The sequence below is a fragment of the Sceloporus occidentalis genome, unplaced genomic scaffold (genome assembly GCF_023333645.1).
Source record: "Sceloporus occidentalis isolate IW3139 unplaced genomic scaffold, rSceOcc1.0.p SCAF_3, whole genome shotgun sequence".
In the NCBI taxonomy this organism is placed as follows: domain Eukaryota; kingdom Metazoa; phylum Chordata; class Lepidosauria; order Squamata; family Phrynosomatidae; genus Sceloporus; species Sceloporus occidentalis.
In genome coordinates this window covers 79092819-79116344 of record NW_028316983.1, presented here as the reverse complement: position 1 = coordinate 79116344, position 23526 = coordinate 79092819, and the positions used below count along the sequence as shown (strand labels likewise).

The 23526-nt window shown below is 41.3% G+C and overlaps 1 protein-coding gene across 1 annotated transcript in view; it reads left to right on the top strand.

The window, feature by feature from the left end:
* TTC39A (tetratricopeptide repeat domain 39A) overlaps window positions 1–23526 on the top strand; it is a 57623-nt gene that overhangs the window by 20392 nt on the left and 13705 nt on the right. Inside the window, exons 7-12 of the mRNA XM_089515119.1 lie at window positions 2808–2916; window positions 5709–5776; window positions 5889–5948; window positions 14330–14491; window positions 18191–18282; window positions 19979–20099. Coding sequence (XP_089371245.1) covers window positions 2808–2916; window positions 5709–5776; window positions 5889–5948; window positions 14330–14491; window positions 18191–18282; window positions 19979–20099 — 612 coding nt within the window. The remainder of the gene's footprint in view (window positions 1–2807; window positions 2917–5708; window positions 5777–5888; window positions 5949–14329; window positions 14492–18190; window positions 18283–19978; window positions 20100–23526) is intronic.

Genomic DNA, 23526 nt, shown 5'->3' with positions numbered 1-23526 from the left:
CAAAACAACAGAAAACTTTATTGACAATTTAGTTGGTTACAGTATCTCTCTTCTGGTGAATATTCAGAGTTGATACGGTGGTTTTGTGCTTAAACAGTTACAAAGATTCCCAGTATCTGTTACTATTTTTTATAAGTGGTCTCTAGGTTACAGTTTCACTTACGACTTTTGACTAGACCAGTGGTTCTCAACCTGTGGGTCGCAACCCCTTTGGGGGTCGAACGACCCTTTCACAGGGGTCGCCTAAGACCATCGGAAAACAGATATTTCTGACAGTCTTAGGAACTGAGACGAAATAATTTTATGGTTGGGGGTCAGCACAACATGAAGAACTATATTAAAGGGTCACAGCATTAGGAAGGTTGAGAACCACTCGACTAGATTCTGAGCTTTAAAAACTTTGGCCCTGTACAGACTAGAACTTGGTGCCAGCCTGTGGGTGGAGTCAGGGTGCAGCATCCTGACATTGGACACCCTGATTCTGCCCCCAGGGTATCATGATGCTGTGCATTGTTCCAGATGGTGCATGGCATCATGGTGCGACTCCAGCGCTGCATCCACATAATGCAGTGCCAAAGGGGCGCCATACAGCCACATTGCCACAGCTATGGCACCCTTTGGAGGGTGTAAAAAGGAGCCGCTTTTTGCAGCTCCTTTTTGTGCTCTCCAGAGGCCGGAGCCGCGGTGTGAGGTTGCTACAGTCCCAATCTGGTCAGGAAAGGGGCGGCCTGTATAGCACCTTTGTTGTTACTTTATGACCCTACTAGTCCCACCAATTCAAGTTCCACTCTCAGCCTCTTCTAAGGGCAACCTGGATATTCACTTTCAACAGTGTATCCCATCCACCCTGGCTGTTAAACTGTCTCAGGGTTTAATAAACCTCTAACTCTATCTCAGAGCTCTGTCCCTCTCCAGTCCCTATCCAATTCCCTATCTAATTCACCACACTCCTCTCTTCATATTTATACATGTTCTTTGGAGTAATCTCCACCTTTTCTTTGCTAAGCACCCATGGAGAGTTGCCAGGCTCACTTTCATTGGAAGTTGCCAACACTCTAATCTGCCTTTTCTCCACTCTCATCTTGAGAAATCTCTATAAGTTCAGGCAGTAATTAGGAAGTGGCATATCATTTTCCTCAACAGGATTCAGATATCCTTGAAACGTTGCTTTCAGCATTTGTAGTCATCTAAACTTAAATAGGCTAGATAAGCTTCACCTGTTTATAATAGCTCAGGAAAGTTCTGGCAATGACAAATGAAAACAAGTTTGGATCTAATATTTTCTCAGAAATCTAGAAAACTATTTTATAGACCTATGTGAACTTTTATGTGCAAACCGTGCGCTCATTCCTGAATTACTCCTATTGCACTTCATATTTGAAGCTGCTTTTAAAAACATTTTTAGAACAGGAGTGGGCAGCTTCTGAGGGCTAAATCAAACTGTTAATGTCAACCTGAGTAAACCTATTGATTCAGTGGGAGCTTGTTAAGTCTAAAATGGGTCTACTTCAGTTGGCACTAACAATTGTGGGCAGCTCTGAGGATTTAGAGTGGTGTAGGAGAGCCAGCATGGTCTAGTGGTTTGAGTTTTGGAGTAAGTCTCTTGGAGAACATTGGTTTGAATTGCTGTTCTACCATGGAAGTCCACAGGGTAACACAGGGGACAGTGTTTTTTTTTTTAAATTCAGAGATGGCCTGGGAAGCAACACGTGGCCCACATTTTGACAACTTTGTGAAGAGGAACATCCTATTTTTAACAATAGAACTATTCTTTAAGATGGATAGTTGCTGGGTTTTTTTAAAGTCTGTATACAAGACTCTTATACAAGATTATCTTACATTTGAATCAGGGACTTGGTAACAACAACAATGTTTAAATGATCAATTTGCCAGTAGATGTCTTGCAATGCAAATCATATTTTGTTCCAAATCAGTTATTTTTGCGTTCACAGGCAGAATGTTATTTAATCATTTGGGGTTTTCTATATTTTTAATTAAACATTTCCTCTTTCAACATCCTGCCTTCAAAGCTGCCACAAGAGGTCCTGCATGGCAGGGGGTTGGACTGGATGGCCCTTTGTGGTCTCTTCCAACTCTACGATTCTATTATTCTATGATTCTAAGATCTCTCTACATATTGTTTTCCAACAGTTGGTATTCAGAGATATATAAAAGGTTATATATAGCCATCATAATTAGTATCCATTGGGAGCCTTGCCCTCATGCATGTCTCTAATCCTCTTTTAAAGTAATTGAGGTTTATGGCAATTTTAAACCTGTAGTTTAACTGAGCATTCTGGAATGCATCCTTTTGGCTGTTCTGAATCAGCTACTATTCAGCTTCTTTATTTGACATTCCCCCACACACTCCTCCTGTATAGTCATGGGAATTATATATGTGTGTTGTTTTGACATAATTAACTGAGATTACATGCCTGTTACAAAGAGATTGCAACATCTTGTGTCCTTTATGTGATCAATATGGTGCAGCCCTTTCTGTTTGTAAGGAAAAACATGTAATTTCTCTTGCATTCCCCCCCCCCCCAAAAAACCCCACTGTCTTTGTTCATCTGGTGTTTTACAAAAGAAATGACTGATAGCTGTATGCTAATTTACAATGGTACTGTTATTTCTTGTGCTAGCTGTATTATTATTATTATTATTATTAACCTTTATTTATAAGACAATTTGACCATGTGATGCACATGTGTATTGTGGTATTAATTTCTTGATTTCACTGCAGTGAAACAAATAAAACAACTCAAAGATGTAATTAATTTATAAGGGTTTCTCTGACTGTGATGCAGGAACATGGTCTGCAGCAGATTGAAGAAGGAGCATCAATGTGCAGCTTTAGGTCTGTGCTGTGTACTATGCTACTGCTATGTTATCATACCTTCCTGATCTTTGTTCTAGGTAGGATTCAGTTTCCTCTCTCAATGTAACTTTTCATAAATCCAGAATTGAATGAGAATAGGAAAGATTGGCAAGCCTATCCATGGATTATTTATTCAAAATAGATTTGAATTCTTAGAATGTGGTTAATTTTTGAGATTTTCTTTTCTTCAAGAAACACTAGATTCAATGAGATGATTACTACCGTTGATTAGTTTGCAACAAATGATTTTAAGAGACAATAGCACTGTTGGGATAAGGCTAAGCCAAGCCATTTATTAGGCAGTAAGCCATTTCCCACCCTTTAAAGTGAGGACATACTCATGACTCTGTTCAAGAGGAGAATATTGTTCTATGTTAGTAGATAGGAGTCAATACCTCTGTTGTAAAGCTACCCTCTCCTCAGTTTATGCCTCTGTTGTTCAGAATCTAGTACAAAGGCCTAAATCCATTTAACTGTGTTGCCTTACCAAGTTCTCATTGATTTAATGGGTCTACTCTAATTGGGGAAAATAACAGATTAGGCTTTAAAATATAGCTGAAAGTTGGTAGTTATTTTTCCTGCCTGTCCCTCCCTCACTCCCTTAGTGTTTCTTTTGCTGTTAAGATTCATGCCCATTTCTGTCATGGTCATCTACTGAATAGTTCCTGTGACTTCTCTGATCACAGGTAAACTCATAATGTGTTGCTTTTATCAACCCTTTGCTCCCAAATTTTTAGCCCTGAGATCAGATACTGCTTCAGTATTTTCATGCTGAGGGTGCACAGACTGTACAACATGATTGGTCCAAATAGCCTTTTGAAAATGACCCTTCATAAATACTCCTTTGTTTACTGTTACACCATGTTTTTTTAAAATATACTTTTCTTCACTTATACTCCTTTGACTAGGAAAGAGGAGAAAGACTGTTTTGACCAGCTCTTGAACAAAAGGGGTGCAACATAGGAGTTTATCACAGGGGAGGAATTTCTCTTAATTTCGAATGAAAATAAAGTGGGTCCAAAACGCATTCATGTGAATTCTCTAGTTCAGCAAATTTATGTGAATTCGAATTGCATTCAAACTGGCTTCCCATTGCCCGAAAATAGCTTGCCATTGCCCAAAATTGCGTATGATCACCTCTCATGCAATAACGTGAAACCCCATGATTGCGTTTGGACTGACTTCCCATTGCCTGAAATTGTGTGTGGTAGTATCACGCAATAACGTGATTGCGTTCAGATTGCCATTGGATTATACTTCCAATTTCCCTTGTCTGATAACATCCATACTTCTTCCAGTTTTACACGATTCTCCTCTTAGCCTTGACAGATCCATATATCTCAGGGGTCAGCAACCTCCAGCCCGCGGGCCGGATGCGGCCCACGGAGGCCTTTGCTCCGGCCCCTGGCTGCTGCTGCTGCCACCGCCGCCGTCAGGGGCCGGCAAGGAGGGGGAGGCCTCCAGTGCTGGCGGCCCCCACCGGCTTTTTTGCCGGCCTCTGATGGGACCTGGGGCCCCGTCAGGGGCCGGCAAGGAGGGGGAGGCCTCCAGCGCTGGCGGCCCCCACCGGCTTTTTTGCCGGCCTCTGACGGGACCTGGGGCCCCGTCAGGGACCGGCAAGGAGGGGGAGGCCTCCAGCGCTGGCGGCCCCCGCCGGCTCTTTCCCAGCCTCTGACAGGGCCTGGGGCCCCGTCAGGGGGCGGCAAAGAGGAGGAGGCCTGGCCCCCGGAGGGTGGAAGCTCCGCCCCTGGCATGCGGATCCGCCCCCGGAGGGTAGAAGCTCCATCCTTGGCATGTGGCTCCGCCCCCAGAGGGTGGAAGCTCCACCCCCCCGGCTTTGGCCCCCCAGTTGTCGGAGGGACAGCAGCCCGGCCCCCGGCTCAAAAAGGTTGCCTATCCCTGATATATCTTATCTCCACTTCCCTCCGCTTTGCCATCCTCCTTGTCACATTATCTCAGCCTCACACTCTCTCAGCCTCAGAACACACTCTCTCAGCCTCCAACCCCCCCCCTCCCAATTTCCAAACCGGTCTTACATCAGATGATTGACAGGGGAGTTTAAAGTGGTGCGGCCAGTGGGAACTACAATCGTCTCAAAAATAAACAACAACCTATCACACAGGATAAGGGGAAAAAAACCTTTCATAATGAGAACTAGGGGTCTTTTGAAATCGCTTTCCAAACCGGGGCAGGAGTGAATCATGAAGCAATTCATCCTGCCAGTGAAAATGACCCCTATTACATTCCTATTCCTATTACATTCCATCTCACTCTCACAGCTATGGAAATATACCTGAGTATTTTATACCTGAGATTTTATTATAACTATACTGCATCCAAAGAAATGGGTTTATATCCGTGAAAGCTCATACAGATATTAAAAAAAAATTAATTTTAAAGGTGCTACCACATTTCTTTTTATTTCTTTTTTCTTCCCCTTTCCTTCCTCCCTTTTCCACTGCAATGGGCTTTAGGTTTGACTAACAAGTCCCATTCATTTCAATGGATCTATTCATAGTAGGGTTAAAATTGGATTTAGCCCAAAGTAAGGGAATGGGTCATATTTCATTGGATCAGTAAGTATGTCTGTGTAGTCTTCAGAATTTTATAAAATGTGTACTTCAAGAGTAAAAAAAAACCCTAATCTCCCAAATATTGGTTTTTCACATTTGCCATGAAATGGGTGAAGCTTCATGTTTCCTTGTATCACTTCAAAACAGAATGCAAAATCAAAAAGACATCCAATTTTGTTTCACTTAGTATATAAACAGAGCCTAGGCTGCCTGGATTTTCTAATTATTATTATTATTATTTTGTCTAATAAATCTAGGGACAGGAAAAGGAAATGTTGACGAAGCAGAGAAACTTCTCAAACCTTACTTGACTCGATATCCAAAAGTAAGCTAAACTGGCCTAACTTGTAGTTATATAACATCTCACTGTAGAAAGATTATCAAACATACATTTAAATTGTTGCTAATGCTTTTTCTTGGTTTTATTCTTTGTTTAGGGAGCCATATTCCTGTTTTTTGCAGGGAGAATAGAAGCAATACGTGGCAATATAGATGGAGTAAGTAATTTTCTCATGATATCTTTTGGCTTTATGATCAGATTTCTATCTGTCTGGCATGTTCTGTAAAAAAGGAAGGAAGGAAGGAAGGAAGGAAGGCAGGCAGGCAGGCAGGCAGGCAGGCAGGCAGGCAGGCAGGCAGGCAGGCAGGCAGGCAGGCAGGCAGGCAGGCAGGCAGGCAGGCAGGCAGGCCGGCCAGAGATTTGATGGGGGAGGGTTCTAGTTTGTTTTTGTTTCATTTTGGGTGCTCAGAAATTTCTCTTTTCTAAAATGTCTGAACCTACAAACCAGAGCCAGAGGCAGTGGCTCTGAGAGTGACTCTGTCAGTTTCTTTCTCCTGCTTCTCTTTGGGAACCTTTGCAAAGCGCCAAGTTTGGGAACCTCGTTCTTTGACTTTCACTCTGCTGTGTTGGCTGAAATTAGAGAAGCAGGCTAAAGAAGGGGCAAAAGCAGCCTCCATTTTGTTCCTTGCCTACAGAGGTGGACTGTAAGGTAGCCTGAGATGGAGGCATTTTGAGTTTTGCTGCCCAAACTCAAGACCACCCTTCATGTAAAGACCCACCTGTCACCAAGTCTGGTATCTGTTCTGGGCATAATGACAACCTTTTTATTAACTTTGGCATTTTAAATGATTTTGAAACCTCTGGTTATAGTTTTTATGTTGTTACTGCTTATACAATGGATGCATGTTGTTTGTATTGTTTGAATTCATATGTAAGCCACTGTGGAATCTCTCTGGACTGAAACAAATGGGTTAATATAGGTCTCAAACAGATGGACCAAAAGAAGTGGTTTCAGGCCACTTTGGTGGAGTGGCGTTTAAATTATCCATGCCCCGAAAACGGCCAGAAAGTGCACCACAGCCATGCTAATGGGCGGAAAGCTGGACTAAAAAGAAGCTGAAAGAAACCACTCCTTCCCGAAATGTGTGCACGTTTCACCCTGTATGTAAATGCCCCAAAACAAGACTGGTCCCAAAGGAGCCCTCCTTCCTAACCCTAACCCCAAAGCGGCATATAGATGCATCAGAGCAAGTGTGCATTTAAAAAGGTCAGAGCCAGTGGTTGAGGTGGCCATGCAAAAAAGGGAAAGTGTGACACCTCCAGTGGCTATAGATACAACATACACAAACAAGACAGTCCAAGTGGGGGCATGGGGTAAAGGAGGGTGAAAGGGGCATGTAGGGGAGGCAGGATTGTGCATTGCCAATGTTTTATTGGGCATACCTCTGCTCTGATGCCCAGTGGAGGGTCGCAGGTGCTACTGTGTGCATGATCAAAGGGGGCAGCCATCCAGTGGGATGGCATCTAGGCAGGAGGCAGTCACTGGTGGTGTGTTCCTGCAACAATGGTGGGGGCAAAAGTAAAAAACACAACTCAGCAGTGCAGCTTGAGGCCACCCCGTGCGGTTGTGACATGCGCGTGTGGGCCGCCTTGGGAGTGGCCAGTGCAGCTTGGAAGCAGCAGCTTCACACTGTACTTTCCTGCCTGTCTGCTTGACCCCATAAGCACCTAAAATGAATAAATGGAACAGAGGCTATATACCTCTGATGATTAGAAAGTGGATACAATGAATATTACAAACATTTAAAATTATGTGTGTAAATTGTCAGTTGGTTCCAGAACAAATGTTCTATTAGGGTCAGTGGTGGACTAGGACTTGGGCAATCCAGGTTCAAATTCCCATGAGGTTCGCTGGCAGACTTTTTCCTCAGCTTTAACTGCCTCGTGGTTGCTGTAGAGATAAAGTGCTAAATCTCATGTTCTACTAGTAAGTATCCTTTCATACCTACCTAAAACCTGCTCTAGAAAGTTTTCAAGCTTTCTGGCACAGATATTGAAGTGAATTGGACTCCTCTCAGTTCCACTGATAGAAGGAATTCAGTCAACAGAATGGCTCCTTTGGATCTCCACTCGCCATGCTCCTCAGAGTATATCAATCTTAAATTAGCTCATATGTATGGCTCCTTGCCTTTAAATATTTTTATTGATAGATGACACATATTATGTGAGACAGCCACTGACTGCTGAGTCATAAGCATACAGCATGTTACAGGGTTGCTACAGGATTGGATCATGCTACGTGGCACTGAATGATGACTCACAGCCAATACTCTATATACATGGACCAGGAGACTGGTTACATGTTCTCTTGCCAGTTGTGAGTTGAGAGTTATTGTTGGAGCAGCAGGTTGTTGCTGTGAGCCAGAGTGGATCAGTTTGGAGCTGGAGAGCAGATGTTGGAATTGACTGAAAGTCAGAGAGGAGTGTGTATATATGTACTCTAGAATATTGTACACTTTGCAACCTGAAGATAAAAGGCTCCAGAATTTTGGATGAATCAACTGTGTGTGAGGGGTTTTTTAAGTGTGAAAAGTGTTAAGGAAAAAGCCACATGGGATATACAGTAGTGAAATAAAACTTGTATGTGAGAGTCAGAGTGACTCAGCAGAAGCCAATGGAGAACCACACAGGTGTACATGGTAATACAATTAACAAGTACTGAGTGCCAAGGACAAGAAATGCATAGTGAATAATTGGACACACCTGACAATTGTAAAGTGGTCAAGGCTGAGATGATGAAATCATCTAATCTGGATAGAAACAAGAGAACCAATGGGAATGATGTACACGCCTACTGGGTGGAAACAGACAACAGTAGGTGGTGCCTTGATTTGGCTATAATAATGACTATAGATCCCAGTATGTTTTGTGGGTAGTAGCAGTGAGTAGTAGAAGATTGGAGAGTGAGGAGTTGAGTATTGTTTTGGAGCTGTGTATATAGTAGAATAAAGTAGATCTTTTATATAAGACTACTGAGTTGTCTGGTGTCTTGGGTGAAGCTACAAGAACCAGCAGGACCCTGGTGAAGAAGGGTGAAGACTTCTGTGAAAGCAAGAGTGAGAAGGCTTGGAGAGTTTGTCAGGGTCTTCAGCCTGTTCTCTGCAACTCTTGCAAAGCTTAATCAACTGGCCAAAACTGGTCAGCGTGGTGCACAACCAGGTGGTGAGTTCCAGGCCAGAGGTGAAGAGCCACAACTCCCATCATCCCTGACAAGGGTTATGGGCCCAGTCACTGCAGCACCCAGCATCCACAGAAGCTGAAAGTTCCAGAGAGTGGAAGACAGATCAGAGCAAGCTTTTTACGCTGCACTGATAAGCTCCGTGAGTAACTCCTCCTGTATTTTGATTAAGCCCAAAAGGGGTCAGCTGTGCATACTCAGAAGGACTGTGTCAATTGAGTCACTGCACAAATTAAAATGGAGATTTTGAAGTTTAGCAAATTGAATAGAAGCAACTACTCCACCTGGAAGATTTATGCCCAGTCTCTGCTAGTAAAAGAAAGTTTGTGGGACACTGTTCAAGCCGGGCTGCCTGCCGCTGCAAACGCAGCTACGAAAGAGAAAGATAGTAAAGCTAAGGCTTGTCTTTTCCTAATGTTGGAAGAAGACTTGATTAACGATGTTAGAGATAAGGAAACCGCCAAAGATGTGTGGGACACTCTGCAGAGGTTACACACTCCTTCCACTGCCTTTGCAAAAATGCTATGGTCAAAAAGAATTTATAGGCAGAAGATGGAAAAGGGGCAATGTGTAATACAGCATTTGAAAACGATGCAAGATTTATTTGTGCAAGCTCAGCTTAGAGGTGTGGAAATTAATAAAGAACAACAGTGTTACATCTTGATTGAGTCCCTAGACCCTACTTGGGACAATATCACAAATGCTCTGCAAAACTTACCAACAGAAGAATTAACGAGAGACTTAGTTGTGGCCAGAATTCTAGAAGAGAATCAGAGGAGACAGTCTGAGAGAAATGACGCAGCAACTTCCAAGACTGTGCCAAGGGAGCAAGCCAAGCCTGATGTGCGTGGGATGGTCCAGGCAGCTTCTTCAAGGGAGCAACGGAGATGTTTCTACTGCAAAAAGATAGGACACCTGCAGAGGCACTGTAATCTTTTGGCTGCTGATAGAAGCAAGCAACAGAGCAGGTGGCAACCTCGACATGACCAGAGGCAGAAGCAATCCAAGCCGCCATTTTTGAAGGACAATAAGAATAATAATAAGGGGTTTGCAACAATGATAAAGGAAAAACAAAAAGCAAACTCTAAATGGCTTGTAGATTCAGGAGCTTCGTCCTCTATGTGTAACAACATTAACTTAATTAGTGAGAGAAAGCCAGCAAATGTTAATGCCGTAGTTTTGGCAGATGGGAATGAGCTTAGTACTGTGAATCAAATGGGAACAGTTTACATTCCAGGGCTGAAAGAAAACTTTAATGATGTTTTGCATGTTAAGGAATTAGAAAACAATTTGTTATCAGTAAGCAAATTAACAGACAGAGACTATATAGTAACTTTTGAAAAGAACTTGTGTAAAATAACTTTGAATGGGGAACTGCGTGGTATAGGCTTGAAAAAGGATAAGCTTTATTTTCTGGAAGAGAATGTTGATAGTTATAAGATAGAGAATGCTAATACTATAGATAATGTTCCGTTGCACAAAGACTGCATACATGAACTGCACAGAAAATTTGGCCATGCAAGCTTTAAGTGTTTGAAGAGTTTAATAAGCATGTGTCCAGATTTGAAAGTAGCAGAGTGTAAAAATCATTTAGACTGTACTGTATGTAACCAAGTGAAGGTCAGAGCATATCCAGTTGCTAAGAAGTCTAAAAGGATTGCTCAGAGACCATTTCAATATGTACATGCGGATGTAGCCCAAGCCAATTGTTTGTCACTAGGGGGAAGCAAATATTTTCTGGTAATTGTTGATAGATTTTCAAGATTTGCATATGTAAGAATACTGAAAAATAAGTCAGAAGCTGGACAAAGTTTAAAAGCATGGGTCAGGATGATAGAAAGAAGGTTTGATAGTCAAGTTGGGACTATTGTCACAGATAGAGGTGGCGAATTTTTAAATAACCAACTGTACAATTGGTTTCAGAAAGTGGGGATAAGGCATGAAACCACCAATCCTGCTTGTCCAAGTGAGGATGGTTTAGCAGAGAGAAAAATCCAGGACATCAAAAGGATTTCTGCATGTATGATGGCAGATGCAGGCGTAGGTGAAAGTCCCTGGGGAGAAGCTACGCTGACTGCAATACATATAAGTAATAGGATGTACCACTCTGAGATTGAAGACATTCCCTACAGGGTTTTGTATGGGAGAGTGCCAAATTTCAAATATCTAAGAGTGTTTGGTCAATTTGCACATGTGTACATACCTGCCTGTTTCAGAAGGAAAGGAGAAGCCAAAAGCAAAAGGCTAATGTTCCTAGGTTATTCAGGGAACAGCTACAAGTTTCTAATGAGAGGAAAAGAGATACAGTACTCCAGGTCTGCAAATTTTGAGAGACATGCTGGCTGGGACAAGCTGCATGCCAATAAGGAAGTGTTCTTGAGATTAGGTAGCTCAAGTGAGCAGCAAGCACAGACTGAACCAACTTCAGGAAACGGAGGGGTATCAGTCAAGCCAGAAGCCTCAACCAGCAGTAGTGGTAGTATCTCAGATGAGGAGACACAAAGAAGGCCAGTGACCACTAGGATGACGGAAGACAAAAGATTTAGCAAAAAGACAACATCCACTAGTGCAGACAGTGATGAGGAAAGAGGCAGATCGACAGAATTCATACCCAGGCGAAGTCACAGAGTTAGAAAGTCACCAGATAGGTTTGTTGTGACACAGGCAAGAGCTTGTACAGTTATAGAAGAGCCTGAAAGTTTTGAAGAGTTGGAAACCTTTTCTAGGGAAGAACAAGGAAAATGGTGTGAAGCAATGGATAGTGAATTTAGTTGCTTGGTGAACAAAAATGTTTTTGAAATTGTTGATAGACCCAAAGATAAGAAAGTGATAGGTTGTAAATGGGTGTATAAGAGAAAGGAAATGCCTGATGGAAGCATTAAGTACAAGGCAAGATTGGTAGCTAAGGGTTTTGCACAACAACAGCATGAGAATTATGACAAGACATATTCTCCAACAGCAAAGCCAGAAAGTTTGAGAATGGTGTTAGCTGTAGCAGCAAGAAGGAATTTAGTAGTAGAGCATTTTGATTTTGAAACGGCTTACTTAAATGCAAATTTGGATGAAGAAATTTTTATGGAACAGCCACAAGGTTTTGAAGAGAATGGAAGTCAGAAAGTTTATAGATTGAAGAAGGCATTGTATGGTTTGAAACAAAGTGCCAGAGCATGGAATTTGTGCATCAATGATGAGCTAGTGAAGCTAGGTTACAAAAGAAGCGTGGCAGATGCTTGTGTATATACGAAAGGAGACATAGTGCTTGTGATTTATGTTGATGACTTGTGCGTGGCAGCAAAGTCAAAACAGGACATAGAGTCAGTAAAGAAAGAATTGTCTGAAAAGTTTGTTTTGAAGGATTTAGGTTTGTTGAAGTCTTATTTAGGCATCAATGTTGAGTGGACAGAAGATGGACATTGTTTGTTGAGTCAAAGGAAAAAGATTGAGAACTTGATAGAAAAGTGTGGTCTACAGAATGCTAAGACAGTTAAAGCTCCAATGACGTCTGGTTTCGTTTCTGAACCAACATCCAGAGATTTTGAGGACAAGACGTTTTTCAGGAGCGTAGTAGGATCATTACAATTCATTTCTTGCCACACTAGACCAGACATTGCGTATTCTGTGAACGTTTTGTCTAGAAGAGTTTCTAATCCTAAAATTGAGGATTGGACAGCTGTGAAACACTTGTTGAGATACCTGAAAGGAACTTTAGACAAGAAGTTGATCATAAGAAGCAGCAACGCTGATTTAGATTGTTTTGTAGATAGTTCGTTTGCTTCAGAGTCAGGAGACAAGAAGTCAGTTACAGGAATGCTAATCAAATACAGTGAGAGTCCCATAGTTTGGAGAAGTAGAAAACAGACAAATGTAGCGTTAAGCACAACTGAAGCAGAGTTTGCAGCACTGAACGAAATAGTGAACGAGGTACAATGGATAGAACAATTGTTAATTGACCTGAATGAAAAATTTAGAGTTCCAGTGGAAATTCAAGAAGACTCGCAATCATGCATAGCAATGGCTGAAACAGAAAGTTTGAAAAACAGAACCAAATATGTGGGTGTGAGGTACCAAAATGTAAGAGACATGGTTCAAAAAGGAGAAATAGAGTTAAGGTACATAGAGACACAATATAACATTGCAGATTTGTTTACAAAAGCGCTAACAGTGGAGAAGCATGAAAGGCTTACACAAATGGTTGGAATGACATTTTAAGTCACATACAATATTTTATTTCGGAGGGGATTGTTAAGGAAAAAGCCACATGGGATATACAGTAGTGAAATAAAACTTGTATGTGAGAGTCAGAGTGACTCAGCAGAAGCCAATGGAGAACCACACAGGTGTACATGGTAATACAATTAACAAGTACTGAGTGCCAAGGACAAGAAATGCATAGTGAATAATTGGACACACCTGACAATTGTAAAGTGGTCAAGGCTGAGATGATGAAATCATCTAATCTGGATAGAAACAAGAGAACCAATGGGAATGATGTACACGCCTACTGGGTGGAAACAGACAACAGTAGGTGGTGCCTTGATTTGGCTATAATAATGACTATAGATCCCAGTATGTTTTGTGGGTAGTAGCAGTGAGTAGTAGAAGATTGGAGAGTGAGGAGTTGAGTATTGTTTTGGAGCTGTGTATATAGTAGAATAAAGTAGATCTTTTATATAAGACTACTGAGTTGTCTGGTGTCTTGGGTGAAGCTACAAGAACCAGCAGGACCCTGGTGAAGAAGGGTGAAGACTTCTGTGGAAGCAAGAGTGAGAAGGCTTGGAGAGTTTGTCAGGGTCTTCAGCCTGTTCTCTGCAACTCTTGCAAAGCTTAATCAACTGGCCAAAACTGGTCAGCGTGGTGCACAACCAGGTGGTGAGTTCCAGGCCAGAGGTGAAGAGCCACAACTCCCATCATCCCTGACAAAAAGTGCACTGCCAATTCCAATAGCTATGGGTTTTTGTTTTTGTATTCTGCTATATATATCGTTTGGGCTGTATCCGGGTGATTCCCCCCCCCAGACTGTACCAGGAGTTTAGGCCTTTATCCCACCTATATAGGCCGCCTCTCCTCGTCCTTCCTCTCCCATTTCCTGAACAATAAGCTCAGGACCACATTTGTGCTTATGGAACGTGATTGGTGCTGTGTACTACTCACAGTTCCTCTTTCCATGGAGACAGAAAATGTAAATTATCCTAGTATATCAGTCATAAATTAACTCATATGCATGGCTTCTCGACCTACCTGTTGTCATCTTTGCTTAACATTTGGAAAATATATTTGAAAAATGTTTGGAAAATGTAGATTTGTAAAGTACACTCCATTTGGAAAGTATGTTTTTGTTTTGTTTTTTGGGGCTTTCTCAGGCCATCAGTAGGTTTGAGGAATGCTGTGGAGCCCAGCAACATTGGAAGCAGTTCCATCACATGTGCTATTGGGAGCTGATGTGGTGTTTCACATATAGACGTCAGTGGATGATGGCATACTTCTATGCAGATCTGCTCAGCAAAGAGAATACCTGGTCAAAGGTAAATAAGAGTAGATGTGTTGAGTGGCATATTTTATAAGAAAAGAAAATCTTACAGCCTGGCTTCATTGGGATACAGTGAGGAATTACAAATAGTCTTTCCAGATGATTTTTAAACTACTATTGAAAACCTGTTGAAGTTAAAAGTAAAACAGTGCCTGCACATATAACAAATATAGGATCTATTTAGGATAAAAGCTAATTAGTGTCCCAAAACCTTCACCAGAGAATAGCTTCCTATCCTGTAAACAAGGACACATAGTTTGCAATTCCTAGGAACCTTTAGGTCAGAGGGACCTAGATTACAGGTCAAGGTAAGTACTAAGGAAATATATATGCATTGCAGTTAATCTATTCCCCCCTACCTCAGAGGTAATCAGAGATGGATATCTTAGCAATCAAACTTACAAATTAAGACCATCTTTATCTTACAGTGACTAATCACACAACAAAGAACAGTAAATACAAAATGTATAGGTGAGGGAAGTCACATATTATGACAGATAAAAACATATTTCACCACCTGAGGGAGCACTTCTTCTTCTGATGTGCTCAGTGTACAGATCCCTTTACTTTTTCATTAGACATACGTATTCCCTTTTACATTTCTCTGTGACAAACTAAAAATGCTTGTGATCATGTCTACATTTCTAAAAGTGTGATCAACTTCATGTGTACATCTTCATTTTTTTCTGATAATGCAATTATGTGTTCAGTTTCCTGTGTAGGAATCCTCCTTCACAGATAGTAAAATGAGGAGTGGTACAAACCTCCCAAAAAGGGAGGCCTGCCAGTGCCTTTTCCCCCCTGCAGGGAAGCCGCAGCCGCCAATGGCGCACTCATGATGTCACAAGCACAGCACAACGTGTGGACGCTATACATCCATCATGGAACAATGACAGCGCCCGTATACATGGGGTGCTGCCATTTACGATGCTGTGCTGTACTAGGATTAGGAATTGTGCGGTTGCTGTGCGGTCCCTTAACCCTAGTATGCCGCCAGCACGGCTCATTTGGCGCATCTGTACCGCACCTGAATTACCTAGAAAAAAGGTTGTATGTACATAATATTTAAAAATTGTATGTGCTTAGCCTTCAATGATCATTCTGTTGTTATACCTCTCTGGCTAAAAGTCTCTTTTACTAAACTTACTGTGATACGCTTTTAGTCCAGTGAGAAATAAGACTAAATATCCCACAGAAACCTAAGTGTTAATATATATACAAATGGAATTGCTGACCATGAAGGTAAGCTTCCTGGTTTTCTTTTGTTTTGAACCATGTTATTGTCTCCATTCTGAAGTGGCTTGAGCAGTTTTCTTGAAACCAAGCATGCTGTAGCTTCTGTTAAGAACTTGGGCCAAACAGTGTAGGAGACTTGGTATTTTATACTTGGTTATAGGGTTTTTGCTATTTTTAGAGGTTTTTTACTGCATAGTTAATTAAATTGCACATTAATAAAACAATAATGAATTACAAAATAATAGAAATGATACTGAGAGACCCATCCCAATATGTTTTTCCATAGAGGAGGGTGTACTTTTCAAAGCCATCAATCAACATTGTTTTGATTTATGAATACAGTGAATTTGATCCAAGTCTCTTAAAATTTGTTACTAGCCCAAGGATGCCTTAGTACCCATTTCCCCATTAATGCTACTGTCCACATGCTAGCCTTCCAATGGTAAAAAATGGTTGTTGATCACCTGAGAACCAACACGGTTTGAGTGTTCGACTAGGACTGTGATAGACAAGGGTTCAAATCACTGCTTGGCCATAGAAACTGAGTGACCTTGGACAGGTCAAGTTCTCTCAGCCTCAGATGAATGGCAAGCCCCCTTTGAACAAATCCTGCCAAGAAAACCCCATGATATGTTCAACTCACTGTAAGATAGAAGTGACTTGAAGGCACACAACAGCAATTGGTCAGATTTCCATTGTTTTTCAGTATCCATTCTTGCAATTATCTAGCAAAAACATAATCAAGTCTTTGTTCCTCAAGAGTGTAACCTTAGTAAATAGACAACAAAAAAATTCCTAATATCATGAAAATTCTGATTTTCTTAAATAAACTCAATTTTTGTGTTTAATTACATACTTTCTTGGGGAACTGTGTTACTATTGCGTTATGGGGTGAGGTGTCACCAGTATGCAAATGACACCCAACTCTATCTCCTTTCCATCTGATTCCAAGGAAGCTGTCTCTGTACTGAACCAGTGTCTGTGGTCAGTAATGGACTGGGTGAGGGCAAACAAATTGAAACGTAATTCAGACGAGACAGAGGTGCTCCTGGTCAGTCCTAAGGCAGATCAGAGAATAGGGACATTGCCTGAGCTGGATGGGGTTACACTACCCCTGAAATCTCAGGCTTGCAGCTTGGACTCCACTCTTGAGTCTGAATACTCAAGAGGTTTCAGCAGTGGCCAGGAGTGCATTTGCACAGTTAAAACTTGTGCACCAGCTGCACCCATTCCTTGAGACATCAGATCTGGCTACAGTGACACATGCCTTGATTACATCCTGTTTGGACTACTGCAATGCACTCTACGTGGGGCTACCTTGGGAAACTGTTTGGAAACTTCAGCATGTGCAAAACTCCCTTGCTGAAACAGCTTCACTGGCTACTGGTTTGTTTCCGGACACAGTTTAAAGTGCTGTTTATGATTTATAAAGACCTACATGACTTAGGTCCAGATTATTTGAAAGACTGTATCTCCCCATACAAACCTGCTAGAGCCCTAAGATCTTCCAGGGAAGGCTTTGTTTTGGTCCCTCCACCATCACAGGCTCACCTGGTGAGGACACGAGAGAGAGCTTTCTCAGTGGCTGCTCCTGCCCTCTGGAATGCCCTTCCACAAGAAGCAAGGCTGGCCCCCTCCTTACTTGCCTTTCGTCAGCAGACAAAAATGGCTCTGTTCAGGCAGGCTTTTAATGTCTACTCATGGGATCAGTTTTATATGGGTATTGTGATTTTATTGTGGTTTTAATGTTTGTAATTTTATATTGTTTTTATCTGATGTTTTAATTGTTTTATTGCAATATGTTTTTAGAATTGTTATTGTGAGCCGCCTTGGGTCTTTTAATGGAGACAGGTGGAACAGAAAATAAATACATACATACATACATACATACATACCTGATTTCAGTACTTAGGAAATATTGCAGTTCTCGGTAGGAGTGATCAAAGGACATCTGGCAGGAGTACAAATGGCTGTAGTCATAAGAGTTGATGCACTTTTCCTCTTGGGGTCAGATATCTGCTTCTGACTTCATTTGCTTGAAACCTGGCACCAGACAGCTCTTCTGGGACAGCGTCTGTCTTCTAATCTATTGTGATGAAGTTGACCTTTTGGATACATTTTTTTCTGTTGAACTATAAACTTATGTATCTGCATGCCAATAGCTATTGGATAGAACTTGCATTATATAATATTACATCTCTCATGCTTTAGTTTTACTTCTCTTGGGAAGTTGCAATATTCTAGTGCAAGAATGTGTTTTTTGTTATGTCACTAAACCTATTATGTTTATTTAAAATTACTTTTTAAACTGTCATTAAGCGTGAAATCCTGCTGGGATGCTGCAACCAGACACAAGGTTGTGTCTCTTCATTATTTCAGCATGCTGATCTGTAGACTGCAGATGACTTAGAATATTATTTAAAGTAAAGATTCTTAATCAGGTGTCTTTTTACCTTAGGCTACCTATATATACATGAAAGCAGCTTACCTCAGTATGTTTGGGCCAGAGGATTCTAAACCTTTTGGGGATGATGAAGTTGCACTATTTAGGTAAGACTACTGAAGTCCAGCCTTTCCTTTGTGTTGGCCATTCAGAATGCAAGAAGATAGCACCAAAGGGCAATTGCCTTAAGAAATATGGATGCAATGTGTGCATTTAGCACTTCCTTGGAATTGCCCTGCCTGTTGACATTAAGCCAAAATGAGGAATGTGTACCCCTTCAAATCCGGCTGAACACCAAGTCCTGTCAACCCTGGTCAGCATGACTAATAAGGGATGTAATCTATGTATACCTGAACCACATTTTGTATTTATATTTCTTTCTTAGTGATTCATTAGGTTAGAGTTAATCCATGGAATAGGGTAGGTTAAGAGACAGACATTTCCCAAGTGAGTTTCATGGGTAAGCAAGTAGGGTATTATTATACAATGCCAGAGGTTCCCCATGCCTCCTCTGAACCCAGTGTCACAAAATATTTTTAATAGCGTTTGAGAGCCATGAAATATATTCCCAAGTTGCTAAACCCCTCTTAGTGCTGACATGTTGCAAGATGGGGGCAGAGAATGTGTACTGTAGTAATCGTTCTAGAATGATGTCAGTGCTATTGATTTCTTAGCAGCTGCATTCCAGTGCCAAACAAGGGCAAATGCATCAGGGTGGAACCAACGATATTTAATATTTAATCTTAATGTTCTTTTTGCCCGGAACTAAGCCTTAGGAGAGGCATTTTAACATTTTAGAATGGAAGGGGGAGGAATCTGAGGAATCACCACATAGTGGTATCATGGGGAAGGCCAAACAGCTGGATTTCTGGAATCCCAGACAGCTGATTCATCCCCAAGGCCTGAGGTTCCTCATTTAAGACACTTTTGCCTCTTAAATTAATCCCAATAGAAGTGTCTCCACTTGTGATTGCTGGCTGTGCACTAATTTCTTCTTATGAAATTGGGATCTTTCTTACAGGACTGTATATTCTTCCTTTTCTTATTTAAAGGAAAATAATAGCCAGCCACCCCCCAATTTTTCGTGGTGGTCTTGTATCAAGGCTCCATAATATGTAGCAAAATTTAATGGAGCATACTGGGGGCTTCTGTTTGTTTATTTTTATATTTATTTTGTGGTGTACATCTGAGTTACAAAAAATCTGTCAATTATTTTTATAGAAACCCTGTGAAAACGGGTAGGCCAAGAAATTACCATTTTCCCAGTGAATTTAATGGATAATTATGAAAGCATTTGAGTTTGGCTCTTCCTGTCTAATTCTCACAATTTCTGTATACACTGGGTTTTCTTGCCAAGATTTTCTTCACTTCTTCAGAGTTTTCTTCTCCGGAGTGTGTGTTGATTCATCTGTAGAATTACGTCCCTTGCCTGGAAAATACAAATGGTAAAATATGTACAATGGTTTGAGCATTGGACTAGGACTCTGGAGATGAGGGTTCAATTCTCGGCTTGCCCATAAAACCCATTGGGTGATCTTGGGCAAGTCACACACTCTCAGCCTCCAGGGAAGGCAATAACAAAACTCCTCTGAACAAATCTTGCCAAGAAATCCCAGTGATAGTTTTGCCTTAGGGTTGCCATGTCGGAAAACTTGAAGGCAAAAAACAACAAAAACAACAGAATATGTAAGCATGAGTTGTTTTTCCATTCTGCCTTTGGCTTTTCTCTTTTCCTAGTTTTTAAGGAGAGTACAATGTGTTATAGGGTAACCTGTTTACATTTGCCCAATCTTCTTCCTTCAGGGCTGTACCTGGTTTGAAACTGAAAATTGCAGGGAAGTCCTTGCCTACAGAAAAGTTTGCAATTCGGAAATCCCGGCGATACAGTTCCTCAGATCCTGTTCCACTTCCTGTGCCTGTTTTGGTAAGACAGGGTTTCCTTGCCCATCTATTGCATAGAGATGCCAGAATTTCTGTAGAAAGGTTTATGTACTACTGTTTAAAATTAAACATCTGTAAAAATGAATACCTGGTGAAAGACTTGAAATTCTCCCATCACTGCAGTTGGTATACATACTATGTGTATTTGCCCAGGGCCCCCACATGGGCAGAGGATGGGTGCACTTTATTGGTGCCCACTCCAGGCTGCAGTTCCCATTATCATATGGGAAAAATGAGGATAAACTATAGATTATGTCTGAGGATATTAATAGAAGCTTATTTGATTCTGTCTATGTTTATGTGATCCAGAGCTTGGGAGACTTGCTGGTGCCAATCAGAAGCAGTGTTAGAACAATCTCATGTAATATTCTGAACTGCTGGGTTTCCAGCATGAAGCCCTTCTCCAGAATAGAGAGACTATTCTGGAACCGAGAATAGAGTGAACCGGGACTGGGTGAAACTGAGAGGCAGAGAAATTGGTTTTCCTCTATTTGATGTGGTCTATCATATCAAAAGCTACAAGTCTCAGAGTTTCTTGTGCATAGACAGATGCCTGGTAGGAAGGATAAAGCAAAGGGCCATAAGACATTGGGAGGAAATGCTGTAGGATTTGCAGGCACTTGTGTAAGTGTCTAATTCACTCACAATTTCACTGTATCATTGCACAATGTCACTGGCATCTTAGACCACAGATTCAAAACTACCAATGACATTTGTATTATGTTCTGTTCAATCCTAAAGTGTGACATTAATGCTTTGGGAACTGAAAGAAGCATTTAAGTATATTCACAAGTATCCGACAGATCTTTCTTAAAATTTTCCTTTTAAAATATTGTTCCTGAATATTTCAAGTATACGTGTGCAATGCCATTTCAAGTCTCCTTTGGCAATATTCTGGTCTGGACATAATATTTGATTTAATTGTCCAAATAACAAGACAATCAGCCATAATATGTGGGGCTTTTTTGCTTCTGTTATTATCATTATTTGTGACAAAAATGAAACTATCCTACATAAAGGAGTTCTGCACACTGGCCAAATAAAACACATTTCTCCCATTTTCACGGCAATGAATCCAGGCAAAAAAAGGGCCTAATCCTCAGTTCCAGTGTAAACCAACTGTATAGCCACTCTAAAAATGTTTTTTTTAATGTGTTTCAAATTGCTGTGTTTGATTGTGTAAGATTCCACAGTGAAAATGGCAAAGACATGGCAATGGGGTAAATTGTCTGCCAGAGTTAAATAATGCAAATAATTACTGACACAGTAAGTCAGTATGAGTTATTCCCCAATCAGTGCCCTTAATTGTACTGAACTACATTACAAATCTTCCCAGCTAGAACAGTCAATGTATACGGTGGCAGGGGATGATAGGAGTTGTGGTCCAACATATCTTGAAGATGCCACCTTGGGAAGTCTCTGTGCTTCAGTAAAATATTTTCTGAACTTTACTGTCTTCTGTCTTCTAGATTGTTGTTTTATTGGTATTTTTAGGCATTAAACCATTTTAAATACCCTTTTTGAATTTGTGTTCAAATTCAGGAAAACAACCTATGCTTTTTGAAATATTTTGAGTATGATTGAGCATGTGTGCTTGTTTTCTCTACTTAAGATTAAAATGGAAAGTGGCAATGAAGGAATGCAGCAGCACTATTGAGACTAACTGGTTTATTCAGCAGAAACTTTTGTTATTACCAAACCTTTTCTTCAGATGCGTTGATTAAGCCCACTGAAATTTCTGTGATGAAGTGGATTGATTTATGTGAAAGCTCATGCTAAACACTAATTAGGTGCTGCAGGATTCCTTCATTCCCTGATACTTTTCATTTTATGCTGAGACAGATGTACATCACTCTCTCTATGAAATCTGCTGAAGCTGCATCATAGGGGCAGCAGATGGCACTCGGTAACAAGCTCCAGTCCAAAGAATTGGAAATTGGCATGAAAGTATTTATAGTAGCTTAATAGGTAATTACAGTAGGTAACTACAGTAGGGCCTATTTCAGTTTGGAGAGAAAGCACCTTACTGCTGGAAGTTTTTAATTTAAAGTAATGCAAATATAGTTTGCATTCTGATTTTACCTTTTCAGATTCCTGCTTCGCTTTTCACCATTCAGATGCATGACTGCTCAGTTCAGCAAGTTATACAGGATTGTGCTGCCACAATCCTGTGTGGGTTTGTAAGCTGCCAAAACAAGAAAGAAAATTAATCTGTAGAGGGATTTAGCAAAGAGAATCCCTAAATCAAAAGCATCTGCAAGGGAGATATAAAGTAGGATAAAATGCCTTGGTTTTTACTTGTATATTTATTCTAAAAATTCTTGGAAGTTTTGCCTGAAGGCGTGAGTGTTTATTGTCGTTGCTGTGTGGCTTCATTTGGTGATCCTAAAATGAACCTATCACAGGATTTTCTTGGCAAGATTTTCTCAGAGGAGGTTTGCCATAACCTTCTTCTGAATCTGAGAGAGTGTGACTTATCCAAGGTTACCCAGTGGCTTTCCATAGCTAAGCAGGGATTCAAACTCTGGCCTCCCAGAGTCTTAGTCCAGCATTCAACCACTATACCACATTGGCTGTCTGGGTATATGAGTGTGATTGAAATGTGGTCATTTCCTTTGTCTGGGCAAGTATGCTCCAAAATGCATAAAATAGGCTGTTGTTGTTGTTGTGTGCCTTCAGATCATTTCTGACTTATGACAACCCTAAGGTTTCCTTGGTGAGATTTGTTCAGAGAGGGTTTGCTTTTGCCTTCCTCTGAGACACAGGCGCGTTACAGACCGCCCAAAATGGGCGGTCTGCCACCGCTGGCGGTTGCTGCATCCAGGAACCGCAGCGGCCAAACTGCGCGGTTCCCAGGCGCAGCCAGAAAGAAACGCCGAAATGGCGCTTCTTTCTGGGCCCCGGAAGTGGCACTGCGAGGTGCTAGTTGCGCACTCACGGCGTCACTTCCGCCGTGTGACGTCCGGATGCTATGCATCCAGACGTCAAAATGGCGGCCCCTGTGTGGACGGGCGCTGCCATTTTGTAAGGACTCAGTCCGTACTAGAGTTGAGGGGCATCAGGAAGTCTGTAACGCGCCTAAGAGAGTGTAACTTCCCTAAAGCCACCCAATGGGTTTCCATGCTGAGCAGGGATTCAAACCCTGATCTGCAGAGTCATAGCCCAACACTCAGTCCACTACACCCCCCCACAAAAAAACCCCCAGACAAAACAAGTAGCAATATTCTCTAAAATAAACTGCTTTTAAAAAGAGTTCTTAAGTAGACACTTAAAGAAAGGAGCAGGATTGAGCAGCAAGACTGCAGCATTAATTTAAGAATAGTAAAGAAAGAAAGGCCCATTGGAAGGAAATCCTATGGAACTATGGTGGCTGAATAAAAATTCAGGAAGTAGTGAAAAACCAAAAAGAA